The sequence below is a fragment of the Mytilus edulis genome, chromosome 11, assembly GCF_963676685.1.
Source record: "Mytilus edulis chromosome 11, xbMytEdul2.2, whole genome shotgun sequence".
Classification (NCBI taxonomy): domain Eukaryota; kingdom Metazoa; phylum Mollusca; class Bivalvia; order Mytilida; family Mytilidae; genus Mytilus; species Mytilus edulis.
The window spans coordinates 67,457,887-67,479,967 of NC_092354.1; the positions used below are offsets into that span (position 1 = coordinate 67,457,887).

General features: G+C 33.4%; 1 protein-coding gene across 1 annotated transcript; it reads left to right on the plus strand.

Moving 5' to 3' along the window:
- Nucleotides 1-5,963: 5,963 nt before the first annotated feature.
- On the plus strand, nt 5,964-17,842 carry LOC139496124 (shiftless antiviral inhibitor of ribosomal frameshifting protein homolog). The gene is made up of 7 exons (XM_071284587.1): nt 5,964-6,084; nt 7,984-8,095; nt 8,836-8,882; nt 9,698-9,829; nt 13,340-13,443; nt 14,721-14,872; nt 17,604-17,842. The coding sequence occupies exons 1-7, from the start codon at nt 6,064-6,066 to the stop codon at nt 17,777-17,779; spliced, it is 744 nt and encodes a 247-aa protein (XP_071140688.1). The 5' UTR covers nt 5,964-6,063; the 3' UTR covers nt 17,780-17,842.
- Nucleotides 17,843-22,081: the final 4,239 nt, after the last annotated feature.

Here is a 22,081-nt window from a genome sequence, read left to right on the forward strand (position 1 = left end):
GATTACCGCTAACTTATGATTTAATTAAAAATATGATAATATTGCTTCATAAGGGAATATTTTCGCCATTTGTAACTGCACTTATTGAGGCAGCATGTGTCGTTGCTTACTTCGGATTTCTCCGCTGCGGTGAATTAACCGTCAACACGGACTTCGATGCATCTTGCAATCGATGTATAGAAGACATCACTTTCGAGGAGGGTTACGCAATCTTACGTTTAAAGACGTCTAAAACAGACCCTTTCAGAAGTGGAGTAAATATTTATCTTCCAAAAACAATACGTCTGTGTGCCCGGTCAAATCGTTGATAAGATACCTCGATGTTAGAAGATCTAGATTCAGCATAGCTTGCAACTGTAGTCCGCTCTTTGTTATGGAAAATATAGAGGCTCTAACACGTACGTTTTTCATCAATCATGTTCGATCCATCTTGGAAATTATCGGACTCAACCCATCTAATTACAACGGACACAGCTTCCGAATAGGAGGGGCAACATCAGTTGCATCAAAAATTGAAGATCACCTAATCAAGATTTTAGGTCGTTGGAGTTCCGAATGCTATACCAGATATATTCATACTCCAAAATCAACGATTAAGCAAGCCCAGCTAGCTTTGATATCCGATTAGTCTAGTTTTACTATTCAACTGTTTTCTTTGTAGAGTTCACGGAATATATGTGCGCGATTCTACAGTGGCATCATAATCCACTGTTTAGAATGAGTGTTTTCTTGTCAAATACATGTAGATTACAATTCTATTTAATGAAATTTCAATTTGATTAACAGGGGCATAATAATCCCCGTCGACTGCAGTATGTTGCTTTATTATTGGAAATAACATTTTCATTGGAATATGTGGTTCATTAGTTTCACTTGTGCATTAGAAACATATCTGCATGCTACTTGTTATGACGGGACACAGTAATCCCCTTTCTATGAGCTTGAAGATACTCATCATTGGTGCTTAACAATCCATAGTTATATAATATGTTACTCAACTAAAAGTGGTGTACTTTTCCTGATATAATTTGAATATATTCTATTTTGTTCATCATGATAGCGTAGTATGATCGTGTATATACTTCAAATTGTCAAATTCATATGCTTTTTATTTTTAAACTATACTTCGTGTTTAGACTTGTTCTTACCCTTAATGAGTTATATTTCGAATGTGTTACATTTTCTTACTTGAAAACTGAATATTATGAATATGAAATTACTGACTACATCGAGAACACTTTCTTTAACAGTCAAAAAACTTCTTATATGCTATTCTTGCTGTTTTTGGTTCCAATCATTTCATAGTTACCATAATCTTATTTTTCATACTCCCTTCAATTTGGGGTCCATCTGTCTTATCGGCCTAATCAAAATATTCAACATCTGTTTTTGGGGTCATTTCGAGTTTTCACTTCAAATCACAAATTTACGGGGTATTCAGTGGTCACTTACATCCTAACTCTAGCATAAGTGTTGCCAATATTTTCTGGCTAGAAAGCTCAGACAAAGGCGTATGCTAATTGTTTCGCAGATCGGCTCTCTCTGGCTTTCTACTATATCTTTGGCTACTTATCTGAATCACAGTTCAGATGCTTATCAATCACATGCTTTGGAAACAGGAGAGCGGATAGTGCATAATATAGTGTTTCTGTAGTAGCTTTAAACTAGATAAGACACTATCTGACTACTTTAAAGTTATGTTTGCAAGCAAACCGCAGTTTGCCTACAACTACACTATTTCTATTTGTTTTTAAACAAATTCGGATAAAGTGACTATGCACGCTAAATTGCTGAGACAGCCGTACGCAAAACATAGTATTGTATATAACTGTATAATTGTATCAGTTAATATGTTTTTGTAGTTTAGCAATAAAATTATATTCCTAGCTTGTCTTGTGTATAAATTATTTACAAAGAAAGAAATTTCAACACCAAACAAAATTAGAAAAATTAAAGAAAGTTCCAATGCTCCAAGTGCATGTGGGTTAAACAATTGACTTCTTTTTAACAGTTCATTTAGTTAATACTAAGTTATTTTCCGAAGTAAACATGTTGTGTTTCGTAAAGAAACATCGAAAAAGAACATTTACAAAAGGTTGCTACAAAAATGTACAATCATGCTTGCCATATAATTAAATAAGTTAACATTTCATGTTTAGAACTCTTTTAATTTATTATACTTGTGACGGGGCATCATACCATCTGCATTGACAGTAAATTTACATTATTCATTGTCTTAATTACCCGGACCATTCGCGTATGGTTTGACCATTTGAGTTTATATATAGTCCGAAACATATACTTAAAACTTAAATGTTAGACGCCAATTGCCTTTGCAATGGTGATGAAAACATTTTTCAAATTAGATTATATCCTATTTATAATCATAAGTCTCACTTCAACATTATTCAACATAAACTGTTCATTACATATTCGTTGTATGTAAACGAGATACCCCAAACAATTAAGTTAAGTTTAGATTGTGTGACTAATATGTTAGTCTCTAATATGAAATTCATGCACATCCGAAATTTTATTGCTGAAGAAATAATTCATGGCAGCCGTTGATTTGTTTTCATATCACCCTTTGGTTGGGCGTTAATATTCAAGTATTTTATACCGAGCAAAATAATGAATAAAAACAAACTCAGTTTTTATGGAACTTTTGTACATCCTGAGACGTACAAGAAGACTGAAACGACTGGTGTTTATATTTGACGCCGTTAGTATAATATGAAGTCATCTTGTTATGTTGCCAAAGACGATACATTCTGATTTCGCGGATTTTTCGTTTTATGAAATTTTACACCGAAATAAAACTGAAATGACTGATTTAATTATTTGGATAAGAATAGAGATAACCGTATTGTATTTGAAGTTAAAAACGTGGATTATACTCTTCCAAATTGAGTTTACCTAGTCGTATAAATAAGATTGGCGTTACTCAGAACAGACAATTTGTGTGTAAATGCTTTTTTCGATAAACGTAAATATATTGCGGTTGGACTGCAGGTTGACGATATATTGGTCGTTCAAACATAATTAAGTATGATTTATAAATAAGCTATGCTGTTTTTTAGAAGTCTCTAAAAAAGAGGCGAAAGATACCAAAGGAACATTCAAACTCATAAGTCGAAAAAAGCTGCCACTGCCATGGCTAAAAAAGAAAAGAAAGACAAACAAACAAACAACAGTACGTATAGCATGCACATCGTAGAAAACTAAAAACTCAGCCACACGTACCCCACCAAAAACTCGGTGTAATCTCATGTGTCCCGAAAGGTAAGCAAATCCTTCTCTACATGTGTTGCATATGTAGCTGTGTATGTACATACCCAATGATAAGTCTAATTCGGTAGGTCACATTTTACGACATTTGAAACAAATCGTCATCTGTAAAACAGATATTCCAACTTGTGATAGCGTCCAAAATTTTTTTAAATTGATGATTTCTACTCCACCACTTGGTACTCATGGTTCGATAGCTTGCATACACTCTGGAATATTGTAAAAAAAAAGAGATATATACTCCGTATGCAAGCGCTGCTGGAATGTTGCTACATAGAATGGAAAGTTTACAATTGGGAATCTGAAATCATTTTTTTTGTCGGAAAGTTATTTCACCCGAACCTCATTGTCTAATGTTAGTCAAGATATGAAGCAGACTTAACTGTAAAATTTCGAAATTAGGTGAAACTATTTCAAAATGCGGGTTTTTGTTTACTCGAAACCTTTCATCACTCAATTTGAAATCTTTCGCACTAGATAAAACATCACAGCAGAGCATGAACTTACAACATCTACTTTACTGAATGAAACTCAACAGAAACTACTTTTTTGCGACTGTCATACAAGTGAGAGGGTAAACTAGCTATTAAGCTATAATACCAGCTTTAATCCACTATTTGCTACACAAGGAACTACCTGTAATTTTATGAACGTTTAGTTAAATAAATGTCAATTAACTATTTAAATAAATATAATGTATAATATAATAACCCATTTCTTAACTTTACTAGGATCTGTAAACCTTATCATTCTTGTCATTACGGACACAGTGAAAATTAATGCACTGATATCGTTTTCCTGATGTATTATATTTTTTGCATTTTTGTTTTATATCTATCAATATTATCATGATTATAGCAAAAAGTATGACAAAAATACCGAAATAAAAAACAAATGAAAAGAAAATATCGTTGCAATAAGTTTACTAATAGTGATTATTATTATAACACAATTGCGACTGGTGTACCCCTATTTTCGACATTTTTACCTTTTATATCTGCTCGTTCTTTTTTACACATTAGGAAAAGCCTGTACCAAGTCAAAAATAGGACAGTTGTTTTCCTTTTGTTTTAATGTGTTTGGACATTTGATTTTGCCATTTGTTAAGTCCCTTTTGAATTTCCTCAAGATCCGTTTTTTTTTTGTCATTTTACTTGTTGATGTGTACGAGCTTTTGATTGTGCATTGGATAGGGAACTTTACGTTCTGAATTTACATAGGAGATTGGTATTTTTATTACTTAATATCTTCAAGGAAGCATGTCGTCTAGAAAAATTAAACAATTTGAATGTGACCCTTCGACCTTTTCGTTATACTCAGTTAAACAAAACAAAGCATTTTTTTGTTAAAACTGATATACAGACAAAATGAAAAATCGTTGTGGTAGTATAACGGAGATACGGGAAAACAATTTTTAACAGATTATGTGAATGGCCAGATATGCGGAAATTAAAATTTAATGCTGCTAAATGTGAAGTATTGCATATTAATCCTGACAATGACCTGCAATATCGTTATACCATGTTGAATGAATCCGAAAAGTTTATTGCAGTATCTACAGTGAACGAAGAAAAGGATCTGGGAGTAACTTTCGAGTCTAATTTGAAAATTTGAAAAACATACAAGTGATATTTATAATAAAGCACAGAGAGTGTTGTCTCTTATTCATCATTCTTTTGGTTACATGGATCAAGATATGTTTCTTACTACTTATAAATCAATAGTGCGTCCACTGCTGGAATATGGGACATGTATCTGGTCACCGTATCTTAAAAAAGACATCCGCAAACTGGAATCTGTACAAAGAAGGGCCACAAAACTGGTAAAAAATATTTGTCATCTTAATTATGAAGACAGACTACGTTCATTGGGTTTGCCAACCTTGGAGTATCGTAGGGATAGGAATGATATGATACAAGTCTACAAAGCATTGCATGGTATAGATTACATCGACTGGATGAGCCTTTTTACTTTAGCACCATCTAATAATACTAGAGGTCACTCATTAAAACTTTAAAAAAAACAGTGTAAGACCACACACAGACTAAATACTTTTTCAATTAGAGTAGTGGATCAGTGGAATAACTTGTCAGATTTAACAGTGACGGCAAAGACTCTGAATAATTTTAAGTCTGCATTAAATGGCGAAAATTGGAACCTATATACATTCATATGTTCGTGTTAAGTGTTTCAGCTGCGCACACCTAAATAAGTATTTTTGATAAGTTTAATATATTTTATATATAAATATATTATTATGAGATGAGAAATCATATACGACAAACCAAGATGAGGTGTCAGTAGAAGCCTTTGGCTTATGTAACGACCCGAAGATAAAGGTATAAAGGTATAAAGGTATAAACCGATATCCATACATGATAAATACTGTTTTTGTAATGACATCTTAAATGATCTTTTACATGTCGTTTTCAACTGTAAATGTTGTTGTGGACAGTTGTTAAAAAGGTATAATACAGACCATAAATACATATAACTTAAGACATAAATAAGCATCAGATCAGTAGTTTGATGAGTTATTTAAACAAGAATTTGAAAATAGGGACAAAATGCAAAATGCATTGATCCACATTTATCAAATGTCATCACGAATGTTTAGTTAAATTGATTCTTAAACACAATAATTAAATGTGTTTTGTATGAAAACAATTTATAATATGTAATCAATGATAACTGCAGACAATTATTGAACTGATATGTAAACACAAAACAGGAAATGACTTTATCTGAACAGATATGATTTTGTAGTTCATATAAATGGAGGACAGCGAACTTGAGGTATTGTTAGTTTGTTTACTTAGTAAATTTATTGTTATCCTCCAATAGGATATGAGATAAATTATATTAAACTCGCACATGTTTATGCATTCTAGATAAAAAAAAAAAAGAGATATATATTATTTTACGTAATACGTTCTTTTCGCAGGTACCACCTGTCGTATTTTAAATGTACATGCAACTGTAAAGAAGATCAACATGTTATCTTTAGATTTCGGATTGGACATAAAGTGCATAGATATTTTATGATTCGCACGTGAGACTCCCGAATCTCTTACAATGGCATATTCTCCGAACTCGTACACAAACATTTTAAATATTAAAAACAATCGTCAAGCCGCGTGTTTTAAGTTGAAGAATTTAACTGTCTCGAGTAGTGACAAATCGAATAACATTCGATGTGATAGTTAATACGTTTTACCGCTCCAAGAAATCATTTTAGAAGTAATGTAATCTTGTTTGTATTAAAATTTTTGTGTTCTTTATTGTTTTTACTTTTTTTCTTAACAATCATACATACTGGAAAATATTTGTGAATAGTAAGAGTTTGTCATCTGCCTAGTAGCCCAGTAGCCATTGCTTTGATACTGGCATGATTTAAATGTTGTATTTGACTATTTTTATTTGTTAATTAACAGTAAATAATATCTGGAATATTCGACTAAAACTAATGCTATATCTATCTCTAGCAAGGTTGATATTAGATATGGCTTACATGAAATATTTCTTTGGTTCATGTCTTTCAATGTATCAGTAATGTTCCAAAATCTCATATCTTTTACACTCTTAACGTTTTTATACAAACATATGTTATTTTCGGTGGTAACAAATGATTTTGTTTGAAACTATTCATTAAACCCTTGAACATTCTACATGCACTATCATTATATTGTAACTACTTGACTTAGTTACCTTCGCTATCACGTAGCTTGTATATTAATGATTACACCTTGTAGTGACAGATAAATACGGGTTGTTGATTTCTGTCTATAAATCATCTGATTGTTTTATAGTTAAATGACAACACGGTTTGGGTTATCATGATCCTTTGAGTGTTTTATTGTAAAATTACACGTATCAATTCTACGACTTACGGTAATAAAATTTTCGAGTTTCGAACTGAGTAATGGTTTAATCATCTAACACACTTCAGTCTTCAACTATAAAACGGTCATCGTGGAATTTTTTTTTTGATGACAATCTAAGAGTTTCAACCCTATGAGACTTATCGCAATGATTTAAATTTAACAATCCATGCAAGAACTGTAGCCCAATGTCATTTAAACGCATTTATGCATTTAAATTAAAAAAGAGAGAACAAAGGACCAGAGACTTGAACACGATATGATGCGTAACTATTGACATTAGTAACTATCACGTATAACCAGATCCTAAGTATTCTATAAATTTATCGGATGATATATTTTACATTAGTTTTGGTAACTAAAAGAGGGACCGTTGACGTTTAGTTCTTAGATTTCTACAAACATGTAGGTTATATAGTTAGCATTCGCGTTTATCTTTGGCTATACATGATTTCAATTACCCAGAGCGCATTCTCCTTCATCACATTATACTTCAATTGTCTACGTTAAGTTTATTCATTTTCAAGATTTTAGGTTGACACCTTGTATAAAACGCTCGTATTTTGTTAAAGAACGTATGCTAAATATAGATGCGTTAAATTTCGTGCGTCGTTGGTTTATTTTTCCTTAATGTATACTTTTTGTTCATTTCTTTATTCTTTTTTTATAATTTTTATGATTTCACCAATTGTGTGACCTTTAAGCATATGCAAATTAACATTTCCGAGTAATCTTCTATACCGAAACCTTAAGCATTGCACATGTTGCATATAATAATTCAGCGACATAAATGTCCATATTACAATCGTTATAGATCAAAAGGCTGCAGGAGCTGTTCAGAGGACGATTCACGTTTGAAGAAGCACAGTCACTAATCAATCATCACCATGGAGACTGTCAGGTTGCTGCTAATTTTGTTCTTGATGGTAAACACTATTTGTTCTGCCTTTTCATATTACACTTAATTCCTAATAAATCTGTTTTATAATTTCGTTTGGTTGCTAAAGCGTTGAACGAAAAACAGGTTGTAAGGAGCGCTTGTATGTATAATTTGCACACGATCATTGATTTTACAACAATACAAGAAGCATTGAATTCAATTAACTCCTTGTGTCATAAATGTGAAATTATAATCTAAATAACGCTATCAACATCCTTTCCTATATACAAATAACAGACATACACCGACGAAAACAACTGACCCATAGACACCTGACTTTGGACAGGCACATACAAATTGTGGCTGTGTTTAATATGTTTGTTGATCACTTAACCTTCCTCTTACATGAGACAATCGTGTAACATCACAACAAAAGAACAAACTGTATCAAAATTATACGTTGTTGCATGTTAGGCAGGTGTTTCATGTTTATTCAGGTGAACATGTCGTGTTACAATAATCTAATGAGATAAAGCTCTACAAGTTGAAAGGACGGGGGTAATAGCCGATGGTAGCGTAATGAAAGCTTGTTACCTGATCAAAATGAGAAATCGGCTCTTGATAATCTGTATTTACAGCACGGTCGATTAGATAAAGAATTTTAAGAACAAAAAGTAAATTGGATTATTAAATTTATTATTCGTTTTGCTGCAGTATCGTTTTTCTGAGACGTCATGTTTCAAATATTTTCTTAAAACTGACCTTATAATAAGACTTTTGTTTCAGAGGAGCCTGCGAGAGTCAGAGATGTCATTGGGACGGAAAATCAAACGGTACGTTTAGCTGAATATTTTTTTTTGAAATTGTGAAGTTCAAATGTTCATCTGAAGTAATATAATTATTTTTTATGAATGAAACTAAAAGTTTTATTTTCGAAAGTTTTCTATATTATTATCATGATTATGTACGGTGACATATCAATATTAATTTACAACCACTAGATCGATGCCACTACTGGTGGAGTTTGTATTCCCCGAGGGTATCACCAGCCCAGTAGTCAGCACTTATGTGTTGACATGAATTATCATTGATATTATCATAATTATAAATTAACTGTAAACAAAAACTTGATATTTTTGAATTACTAAGGCTTTTCTTAGGAATAGATTACCTTTAGGTTAGTTGTTTTTGTCAAAACTTTTAGGAATTTCGGGTCCTCAATGCTCTTCAAATTCGTACTTTAACCTTTTTTTTCGAGTGTCACTGATGAGTCTTTTGTAAACGACACGCGCGTCTGGCGCAAATACAAAATTTCAATCCTGGTATCTATGTTGAGTTTTTTTAAAAGGAAAGAAAGACTATGGTGAATGATAAATAAACTTTAGCTATTTTGTCCCTTTTTAACAGAATCTTTCGGCTCATATCTGAAAGCTTGAAAATATATCATAAGAGGATTATTCTTGCATTTTCTATTGAGATTTGAATAAATGCAAGAAGTTAAATATCCTACAATTAACACGTAGACAGATATTAAAATATATATTCTCATAAGTTTCAGACTAATACCGAAAACTAAATTCTTGTAATATTTAAGCCTTCTCTTCACGAAATACCCCAGCTTTTGTAAATAGACGTTTTATTATTGTAGTGGCAAGTTATAGCAAATCATCAAATTTGGAAAGACTTAATACGACAAGGAACTATTATAAAACAAGAGAGACAATTTGCATGCATCACGTGTGACAACGTTTGGTGGAGAAAAGTTCCTAACAGGAAGCTGGTAAAATTTCCGTTCATTCAAGATTTGAAAAAAAATAGAAAATTTACTTAATAAGATCGGTGAATATTGTGTAGTATTTTATTGCCGAATTATGTTCGTGTTCAAGCCGTGACAACCATTGAACAATCTCGTTAGATGCTTGATAAAATTGAGTTCAGTACATGTTGGTGCGTTCGATCTAATACCGTGAAAAAAGAAAAAGAAAAAGTAGATACTAAATTATTGAGGTAAAAACGGTGTGTATCTGTTTCTTCGTCCTCCTCAACTTTTGTTCAGTTATATCACCTTTTTATTAGTTTTATCTTATATAAAACATAATAAAATCAAAACAGGAACGTATTTTTTATTGATCTTTTTGGAGTTTAAACAACATTGGATACATACATTTACATTATAAAATCAAAACAGGAACGTATATAACAAATAACTATTTTTTTTTAATTGTTTTTGATTGATCTTTTTGGTATTTAAACAACATTGGATACATTTTTACAAGATATAAGTGAATGTCATGACATTATGGCATTGTTATACTATTGATATTATGTGAATAAGACATAGTAAAAATTTACAAGTTAAAGATGTGAATACTTAGTGATACATCTTAAGAATACTTTGCAATACATTAAATATATAATCATATTAAAAATAAATTTAATTAAATAACTTCCATACATCCCCCCATCTGTCGACAAATGACTCGTGTTTGTCTTTAGAAAGATATGCATATTTTAATATCTCCAGACGTCTTTTAAAAAATTTAAGAAAAGCTTGCACAGATATTAACAGTCTGCCTAATTGTGTGTTCTTTACATAATTAAGGTAGATGGGCTGTCTAAATTATAATCCATAGAATTTTTTAATAATTTGTCAACATGTAGTTTATATTATGCCTTTTTAAAAAAATTATAAAAATAATGGGTCACTGGGATTATTTCGACGCTACAGGGTGTTCAAAATTGATAAATTTTGTATAGATTATGCATGGAAAACCCAATTTTCTGCAATAAAGCGTAATCTACACCATAGAATTTTGAGATAACATTGGAGAAGATGGCTTTAATAGTATGCTATCAGTTAAGAAAATGAAACAATGGGGTCACCGGACCCGTTTTCTTGCTTCATTATAAAATAGGTAAATTTCTAACACATTCTAGTGTAAAGTACCTTAATATGAATTATCTGCCATTGCATTTGAGTTGCCTCCCCTTATATGGCAAAGTTGGAAAAAAAATGATCAAACAAAAGTTTTCTGTTTTTTGTAAAATACAACCGTAAATATGATAAAACATGTCATTTTCTACATCGAAGTGGAAGTTCTTACACATGAATTACCTACTACTCTAAAAATTTGCCCATTCTATTAAAGATCTAGACCTTGTTTTCTGGTATTTCCAAATCCAAGATAGAGGAAGACACCATATCTACCTTAATGTAATACTTTGCCTGTAGAGTACAGTAATTTATAACTAAGTTATCAGAATTCGATACACCAACAAAGACGCTGTTTTTATTCAAAAATATTTTAACTCCAAAAACTAAATACCACTAATTAAAAAATTCTTTCCAAAATTGTTTTATTTCTGTACAAAATGAATGCTCTATAGGTTCTATTACTTTACAACTGGCACATTCATTAGTTAAGGAAAGTTTATATTTTTCAAGAAGATAATTATGTGAGACTATTCTGTATAAAAATGTATATATGGAAAGCTTGTAGTTTGCTTTCTATAGTACATTTAAAAGCTAGTGAATAAATATTTTTTCCATTTTTCGTCACTAATTTCTATATTAAAACTTTCTTCCCACCTTTGCCGTGAAAAAGAGCAAACACTTCCCCGATCGATAAAAAGAGAATATAAATCTTTCGCAAATAATTTACTAATGGGCATCTTTTTATTCTCATGCTCAAAAATGAATCCAAATGAGTTGCTGTTACATTGTATGTGACATGTGTTGTTGTAATAACAAATATTTCCAGTCACATGGTATAACAAGTTAAATAGATAGAATGTCTACAAAAGTAACAAAAAATCGTCCTTTTCATCTACAATATCATTAATGAACCTTATGCCTTACATGTGCCAAGATCTGTAAGAAATACTCGTTCTGTCAACTTTGATAAACGGATTGAACCAAAAAAATTCTTTTCTAACATGAAATGCATTTAACGGGATATCAATACCCTTGAAACGTTTCCATGCAGATAACACTTCTATATAAAAAAAGAGGTGCTTTTAAATTTAAAAACTCAAATTCACATCTGCTCATAAATAAATCTTCTAAATCAAAAAGGGAGAATAATGCTTTGGGAACATGTTTTCATTTGGAGTCATGTTCTGACAGAAATCTTTTTATCAACATAATACGAAAGGATAACAGCTGTACTTCAAAATTTGGGGCTTTCAGTCCCCCCTCGCTAGGAGACTTTTGAATAACTTTCGATTTAACTTTCGGAGTACTACTATTCCATAAAAAACTATTAATATCACGTTGTATTTTAATTACATAAGATTTTGGTATATGTGTAAGTGAAATGACATAAATAAGCTTCGATATTGCAAGTGATTTAAGAATTACAATTTTACCGATCAAGGAAAGGTTTCTGATCCACCACAGTTTTATTATTGATTCCATTTTTTTTCTGCATGTATCTAAATTAGAACAAACCATTTCTTCAAAAGCATTTAATTTTAATCTAAGGTTTTAAAAACCATCTGTCCATTTAATAGGAAGGGAACCTTCTTTGTTAAATTTATTTCTTCCAATCCATGTTGCTTCGGTTTTTTGAAAAAAATACTTTTAACCCTGAACACTTCTCAAAATCGTTAAAGGAATCTAATAAAATTTGCGCGGAAAATACATCTTTCAAAAAACAAGTGGTATCATCAGCCAACTGTGAAATTTTCAGTATCCCCAATTTTTATGCCAGATATATGATTGTTTTTACGAATACTTATTGCCAACAAATAACAATTGAATAATGTTAGATAAATGCAACAGTCGTATACGACTGTTCAACAGTCATACATCGATTGAGAGAAAACAAATCCGGGCTACATACTAAATCCGTGATAAACACATCAATTATAAGAGGAAAACAACGAAACAACAGAAACACTGAAGTGCAACAACATACAAACGACAATGCAACATACATAGAAACGAACTATTAGATAACAACTGCCATATTCCTGACTTGGTACATGACATTTTAAGAAAAAATGGTGGGTTGAACCTGGTTTTGTGGCTAGCCAACCTTGAGCTTTATGGCAATGTTAAATATACCGCTAAAATGACATCATTACATGACAGGAATACAGTACAAATAAATGCAAGAATACTCAGGACAGAGAAATCCATAAATAAATAATATAATAGTACATTTCGATATGTTAACCACAGAATAACAACAAATACCTAAAGCAATGAAGGACAGTACACAAAACCAGTATAATAGAATTACGAATAGAATAGACAAATAATTCAGGTTTTAATACCAATAAACAGGTCTCGAAGTGTGTGCGATGTAACATACGATATGAAGCTGTACCGACCGACTACGAATGGGGAAGAGCGGAATTTCATTGCCAGTTTTGCGGAAATGTCTTCAGGTATGTATAGTATTAAACAACTCGAATAACAAATGGTTAATAAGCTTTAGATATATTGAATGTCAACTAAATATACTACAAAAGCAAGGTAAATCGATTTCAAAACCACATTTAACAGCCTATTAACATATCCTACGTCTCCTATAGAGCTGCTGTTCTTATTTTATGAAAATGAAACGGTTTACTCACAAACAGAAATTGTAAAACGAGCTGCACATATTTATTTTTTTCTAGTTCGTTATATTTGATCTTAATTATGCTAAACTATTGTAACAGAGAGGTTGTTGTCGCTGATCGATTCTGTTATTAGACGATGGTGATGGTGACATTGCCGATACTCGAGCATACGTTTGTTAATGTTTGGTCATGTACAGCAGTTTAGATATATAGATGAATGTATAACTCAGATAAATACTATTTTGTAAAAATGGAATACTTAAATGGATTAATGATGAATGTTTTCTTTTGATAGAAAATATTTACTAAAATAAAATTTCGGATTTCAATATAATTTTTTCTAGAACCAATCCATCAATGTTGTATATGTCTCGGGGTTTGAAAGAACTTAACTTTCAAACCACGCATTAAGATATTCACACATTACATAAAAGTAGGCTAATTTACGGACGGAACATCTTACATTTTTAAGATTGAAATATTCAGATACTTATAACGAAATGTATATCATGACCATTTAAAAATTATTTCGTAACTTGCAAATCTGCAGTTCATTGTCATCGCGATATTCAATGATGTATGCATATTAATCATATTAATACATGTACAGGTTATTCATAGTACCCTGGAAAGTAAATCTACAATTAAAGCTGTATACGTCAATAATACGTTTTCTATTTAAAATCACGTGATTAACACATCGAATATTTAACATCTTACAGTGTAAATACAATATATTGCACACACGATTTGATTATTTTCACAGCTAATGACAAAATCCCTCACGTATGCGAAAAATATATTCACTGCATAGTGAATGTTTAACAAACATCCGGTACTCGAAAAAAAACATTAAGCTAGGGTTAATCCGTAATATATGTGTAATTCAGTTTTCAGAATGTGACATTCCCGGCTTAGCGTTTATATCCCCTTGGCCTTCGGCTCAGGGAATTTAAACCGGGAACGTCACATTGTATACCCTGTATGAGACCTGAATAACATATCATATTCTTTTTTCCAAAAACAATACAGTTTATGGGTATTTTAAAGTACACTAAATATTATATTAAAGATAGTAAGCAATGTATCAATTATTACAGAGGGTTTGGACAAATGGGAGTCGCTTCCAGTCCTTGTTACAGATGTAGCACGGCATGTTCGCCGAATGCAATTCTGCCAAGACGAAGGTTAGAAGGAAGAAGATCCAGAAATGTTCATGCATGTTTCTGCCGGAACTGCTTCAATCGGGCAGGTTTGTTAATTGCCAAAACTATCATAAAAATGGCCAACAAGTTTGAATGTCCCTCTTTCGCCTCTCTTATAGACAGACATTATGAAAATTCTGATACGTTAATTAAAATGAAATGTTCTGAAAGAAGTATCACGTATTAATTGTGTGGTATGTGTTCCTACAGTCTTCAAAGGCATGATTAAAAATGTGTGTGACAAAACATTCTGTCAATAGTAGTGTCAACATTTTCGCCGACGCATTCTATAGTTAATTAACTATTGTTCTTTAACAAACCTTTGTTTACATTACTCTTTTAAAACAAAATGTAGATTGGTTAATAATGAAAAAAAATTTGTATCCCAGTCAATCCGATTATTACTTAAAAATGTTATTCGATCACACAAATTAGAACTATAGTCGTTATCTGTTTGCTTAATGATACTTATGTTTGATACGAGAAAGATTGAACTGTCAGTTAAATTGTATTCCGAATGGAACTAGCTCCACCAGTCATACGTACATTTATCTGAAGTCATACATTTATCTCAAGTCATATATTTTTCTCAAGTCATTTGTTTACGACCAGAAACTAAGCAATAATCAAACTATACTCTTCTTTATACACATTTTAACAACGTAAGAGGGTATTTATACGCCTCCGTAGAAGACAACGATTCTATAAGTAGACATTTTGCTCATGGGCACCCATACCACATCTTCCTTTATCTATTTGATGGTGGTACTTTTTTTTTATGTATTTCACTCGGAGCATTTTAAGATATCAATATCAAAGAGAGAAATTGGTTGATTGTATCTCTTTGAACCAAGTGACGCAGTGTGTTTTATCAAGCACTAGACTAATAAAATAGAGAATGGAAATTGAGAATGTGTCAAAGAGACAACAACCCGACCAAAAAGTAAAAACACAACCGATGGCCACCAATGGATCTTCAATACAGCCAGTAAATCCCACAACCGGAGGCGGACTTTGGCCCCTCAACAAAAATGTGTATTAGCTAGTGAAAAATGGACGCCATACTAAACTCCTAAGCATACAAAGGAACTTTAATTATAAAAAACAAAAAAAACAAGACTAACAAAGGCAAGAGGCTTCTGACTTGGGACAGGCGCAATTTGGCGGGGTTATACATGTTTAGTGAAACCCTCCCACTATACCTCTACCCAATGTAGAATAAACATACACACGGCAATACGCACAGTAAATATCAGTTTAAATGAAGTCCGAGTCCGATGTCAGAATAGGTAACAAAAGAAACTAAGCAAAATGTCAATGATACATAAATAAACAAAGGACTACTAGTAGTTACAGACATGTCAGCTCCAGACCTCAATTAAACTGATCGATATATATTGTCTTCATCATATAAAATTCAAGCTCAATCCCTCCCCTAAGGTGATAAGTATCATACCATCATAAGATATATGAGAAGAACATAATCTGTATCATGCCAACAACTGGTTTTAGAATAAATGTGTTGATTTCCGATGCAAAGACCCTATGAGTGAATCAATATTAATACCAAAATATGCCATATTTCATGACCTGATAACAGTATCGTAACTATATCCCTTCTTAGTAAGTCTGTTTGAAGATTTTGTTAGCTTTTGAGGTTAGTGCCGACATTTCTGTGCTTTGTATTTATAGAATATTTTGCCAAAAGATTGGATGTGAAATATCTGAACGTATAAGATGTCTGCGTGTTGATTTCTATTTACGAATGACGTCCTTCTGCCGATAATAAAATTTAGTAAATGTTTTGATTAGTCTGTGATATCGAAAACCCTGGTGTGATAATTTTGCAGCAATACAGAGATTTCTTTCGTTAAAATCAAATACATTGTTACATACACGAGCGAATCGAAAAAGTTGAGATATAAAACGCATAAGATGATGACAAGGGAACATCACCATCTAAAATGGATAATTAACAATAGGACATGAAAAATCATCTCTTTTATCATACATTGTGGTATTAAATTTCTCATTAAAGACATAGATATGTGTAAATTCCTCGTTGATCTTATATCATAAAATTTATTAGTTGGTTTGGGTTCAATCATTTTAAGGTTAAGGTTTTACTAGTATAGTGAAAGCTATTCTCCCGCATGTTAAATCATAGTTATGATAGTAGACGGATGTATTCATTAACATATTCATGTTATTATAAATACAATTATGTAAATACAAACTGACAAACAGAAAGCATTTACACAGGTTTTTAATAAAACTAGTAACATTCAATAATATTTTATGAGTACAAGATCATTGTATACATGTAGACGAAGTGTATACTTATATCCCGCTTTCATGAATATGAATTAAAAATTTCCCAATGGCAATTAAGAAAGTAACGATCAAATAGCACATGTTCCTACACTTACATAATTACTATAGAAGGATCTGAATAGTGAGTTGTAAGTTTAATAAATTTGGAGCATCTTGGAATTAAAAAAAAACATTATCAGCTTCCAATACAAATTTCTCAAGTGCCAACAGGATCCAAACTGTTATAAATTATGTCTATTTTATTAAACTAATCTAATCCACAACCATATGCGCCACTGCATTACACGTCCTGCTTAACAAATTGTTAATATTCTTTAATGCCCTTTTAGGTTTTTCCAGTTTGTTTTATGTTATTATAAAAGTTTTAAAGTCATAGCTGTTTAGTCTCATTCTGCTTCTTTACTTCATTTTCAATTGATGCGTATCTCATTTCATAATTTTTAGATGGACCTATTGTTGAAGAAACCTGCGTCCATCCACGTTCATTGCACCGGCGTGTAGTGTATGCTAGCGAACAACACCTCAGCACCGGTTCTACAGTAGATACCTTCTTGACACAAGATGACTTAGCTTCTCAAGTATCTGATTTCGAACCAATGTTATCAGATATTGATGAATAATGCCAAAAGGGAGAATGATATCCACTCATAGCTAATAAATTTACATCGCTTTCTTTTGTTGTTGTCAATTTTTAATACATGAAAACAGAAAACAATTATTTCTAAAGCATCACATAACTTTAATACCATTTAGCATGTGTCGGTAATGACATACTCTGAATAGGAACTGAAGTTTCACCGCCTCAAATTATGATGCCCCCCCCCCCCCAAAAAAAAAGAAAAAAACTCAGAAAAAAAAATTAAAAAAACTTTTGGTCCTACAACCTGTCGATACAATTTTTGGCATTGCACAAGGTCATGATTTTGTGCTCACAAACATGGTTTTACCCGCCTTTTTCAATTGTGCCTGTTCGTATCAATGGCTGAGTGTCGTTCGATGCTGTCCGTCATACATGTTTTTTTCTTTATAGTTATATCATAAATCAGGTTGTTTGTTTTTAATGTTAAAATTCCAAAAGAACCAAATACAACAAATGTTCCAAGAACTTTCTACGTTTTATAATGTTAAGGATGAACTAACTTAAATAGTTGGCAATTTTAATCTTGTTAAATATTAAGTGATAATTATACAACTTCAAAATCAAAGCTATAGACCCCACTTGGTGAAGTTACCAAAGTTGTTGATCAGTTGAGGGATATTCTGAGCAAAATCAGAACTACAAAACAGACGAGAATGTTCAGAGCCGGTCTGACGTTATAGCCATTATCCTGCCCGGTCCAAAACATACGAGAATGTTCAGAGCCAGTCTGACATTATAACCATTATCCTGCCCGGTCCAAAACATACGAGAATGTTCAGAGCAAGTCTGACGTTACAGCCATTATCCTGCCCGGTCCAAAACATACGAAATGTTCAGAGCCAGTCTGATGTTATAGCCATTATTCTGCCCGATCTAAAACATAAGAAAATATTCAGAGCCAGTCTGACGTTAAAGCCATTACCCTGCCCGGTCTAAAACATACGAGAATGTTCAGAGCCAGTCTGACGTCATAGCCATTATCCTGCCCGGTCCAAAACATAAGAGAATGTTCAGAGCCAGTCTGAGGTTATAGCCATTATCCTGCCCGGTCCAAAACATACGAGAATGTTCAGAGCCAGTCTGACGTTACAGCCATTATCCTGCAAGGTCCAAAACATAGGAAATGTTCAGAGCCAGTCTGACGTCATAGCCATTATCCTGCCCGGTCCAAAACATAAGAGAATGTTCAGAGCCAGTCTGAGGTTATAGCCATTATCCTGCCCGGTCCAAAACATACGAGAATGTTCAGAGCAAGTCTGACGTTACAGCCATTATCCTGCAAGGTCCAAAACATAGGAAATGTTCAGAGCCAGTCTGATGCTATAGCCATTATTCTGCCCGGTCTAAAACATACAAAAATATTCAGAGCCAGTCTGACGTTAAAGCCATTACCCCGCCCGGTCTAAAACATACGAGAATGTTCAGAGCCAGTCTGACGTCATAGCCATTATCCTGCCCGGTCCAAAACATAAGAGAATGTTCAGAGCCAGTCTGAGGTTATAGCCATTATCCTGCCCGGTCCAAAACATACAATAATGTTCAGAGCCAGTCTGACGTTATAGCCATTATCCTGTCCGGTTCAAAACATACGAGAATGTTCAGAGCAAGTCTGACGTTACAGCCATTATCCTGCCAGGTCCAAAACATAGGAAATGTTCAGAGCCAGTCTGATGTTATAGCCATTATTCTGCCCGGTCTAAAACATACAAAAATATTCAGAGCCAGTCTGACGTTAAAGCCATTACCCTGCCCGGTCTAAAACATACGAGAATGTTCAGAGCCAGTCTGACGTCATAGCCATTATCCTGCCCGGTCCAAAACATAAGAGAATGTTCAGAGCCAGTCTGAGGTTATAGCCATTTTCCTGCCCGGTCCAAAACATACGATAATGTTCAGAGCCAGTCTGACGTTATAGCCATTATCCTGTCCGGTCCAAAACATACGAGAATGTTCAGAGCCAGTCTGACGTTATAGCCATTATCCTGTCCGGTCCAAAACATACGAGAATGTTCAGAGCAAGTCTTACGTTACAGCCATTATCCTGCCAGGTCCAAAACATAGGAAATGTTTAGAGCCAGTCTGATGTTATAGCCATTATTCTGCCCGGTCTAAAACATACAAAAATATTCAGAGCCAGTCTGACGTTAAAGCCATTACCCTGCCCGGTCTAAAACATACGAGAATGTTCAGAGCCAGTCTGACGTCATAGCCATTATCCTGCCCGGTCCAAAACATAAGAGAATGTTCAGAGCCAGTCTGAGGTTATAGCCATTTTCCTGCCCGGTCCAAAACATACGATAATGATCAGAGCCAGTCTGACGTTATAGCCATTATCCTGTCCGGTCCAAAACATACGAGAATGTTCAGAGCCAGTCTGACGTCATAGCCGATATCCTGCCCGGTCTAAAACATACGAGAATGTTCAGAGCCAGTTTGACGTCATAGCCATTATCCTGCCCGGTCCAAAACATAAGAGAATGTTCAGAGCCAGTCTGAGGTTATAGCCATTTTCCTGCCCGGTCCAAAACATACGATAATGTTCAGAGCCAGTCTGACGTTATAGCCATTATCCTGTCCGGTCCAAAACATACGAGAATGTTCAGAGCCAGTCTGACGTCATAGCCGATATCCTGCCCGGTCCAAAACATACGAGAATGTTCAGAGCCAGTCTGACGTTAAAGTCATTATCCTGCCCGGTCCAAAACATACGAGAATGTTCAGAGCAAGTCTGACGTTAAAGTCATTATCCTGCCCGTTCCAAAACATACCAAAAATTTTCAGAGCCAGTCTGACGTTATAGCCATTATACTGCCCGGTCGAAAACATACGACAGTGTTCAGAGCCATTCTGACGTTATAGCCATTATCCTGCCCGATCCAAAACATACTAGAATGTGTAGAGCCAGTCTGACGCTATAGCCATTATCCTGCCCGATTCAAAACATACTAGAATGTTCAGAGCCAGTCTGACGTTATAACCATTATCCTGCCCGGTCCAAAACATTCGAGAATGTTCAGAGCCAGTCTGACGTTATAGCCATTATCCTACCTGTTCCAAAATTATCTGGAGACAAAGAGGCATTCATTTTAAGATTTAAGACACTGCATATGAGATGTACCCCTACCAGTAGAGCGCAAATAGCTTTAAATAAGATTCAGTTGTAGAAAACTTAGATAGCATTACCCATATCAAATCAGGGACAGTTCTTCGTATTGCGAGGAATGGAAACTATTCTTTCTGGTTTTGTGTCAACTCACAAGAGTTTTAAAAACATCACTCTGCCCATGGAAGTATTGTTTTGACTCCAACGAAAAATTAGCACATTCCCATCCCACTTATTTCTTTAAGAAAATAAAAGGTTCCGACTCAGTTTGCCAAGTACGTGATAACTCCTTTGTGGGGTATCTGTGATGCCGCCTACGCCTGTTCTTTTAACTGAAGCTGGTCTTATCACGTGATTTGATATCGATTGTCTTATCTACCTACCAATGTAAATAAACACGGAAACTCCCGTGGTTATTTGTGAATCGCCACATGAATAACAACACCTGTGTCCGTTCAATAAAAAAATAACAAAGCTGAAAGAACGAAAATCGGTCCATATTTAACAGAATGACATAAGAAAATGAACTGCATTCGGAAAGAGGGCAAACTTATTTTTAGTTTTTTTGAGTATGTTTTAATCATTGGAACTTAGAAATCGGGAAATATCCTATTATGAAAATTACATGATTCTGAAGAAGAGTGATTGCAGAAAATAATGTGATGTGCGTGTAGTGTGCCAGATGGTGCCAGATAACTCAAATTTTAAGTTAAAGATTGTCAACTTTTATCGAGTAAAAACCAAATATTTATGGTTTTCTCTATCGTAAAATATCGTAAAATGTTATTAACTTATTTATCAAATATGTTTTAAAGACTAAAAGAGGTTAATAATTACACGTATGTGATGACCTCTATACATAGCAATATCAGGTTACGAGACATGCAGATGAATTGTTACACCTTTACAAGCGATAGCCTTTCAAAAAGCGCTAAATTCGACTCTTAGCTGATGAAAATGGAAAGAGCTTTCGCTTTGTAGATTAATTTATTTACTAGAATAGCCACGTGCATCAATCAACAAATTTTACCACACACGTGAGGTCACACGTTATGAACTTGTAGTATCGTTTAACGTTGTTGTTTACTCCAGAAGATTCGTCTATTTATAGATAAAAGTTACCTTTGTAAAATCTAATGGCTAAAATAGAAACGACAAATCCGATACTCTACGGGATTG

Excerpts from the sequence above, each read along its gene's own strand:
- LOC139496124 (XM_071284587.1), top strand. The coding sequence starts at position 6,064 with ATGGAGGACAGCGAACTTGAG. Across the intron at positions 6,085-7,983 it reads TGGAGGACAGCGAACTTGAG|ATCAAAAGGCTGCAGGAGCT; the intron begins GTATTGTTAGTT and ends CAATCGTTATAG. Across the intron at positions 9,830-13,339 it reads AAGTTCCTAACAGGAAGCTG|GTCTCGAAGTGTGTGCGATG; the intron begins GTAAAATTTCCG and ends ACCAATAAACAG.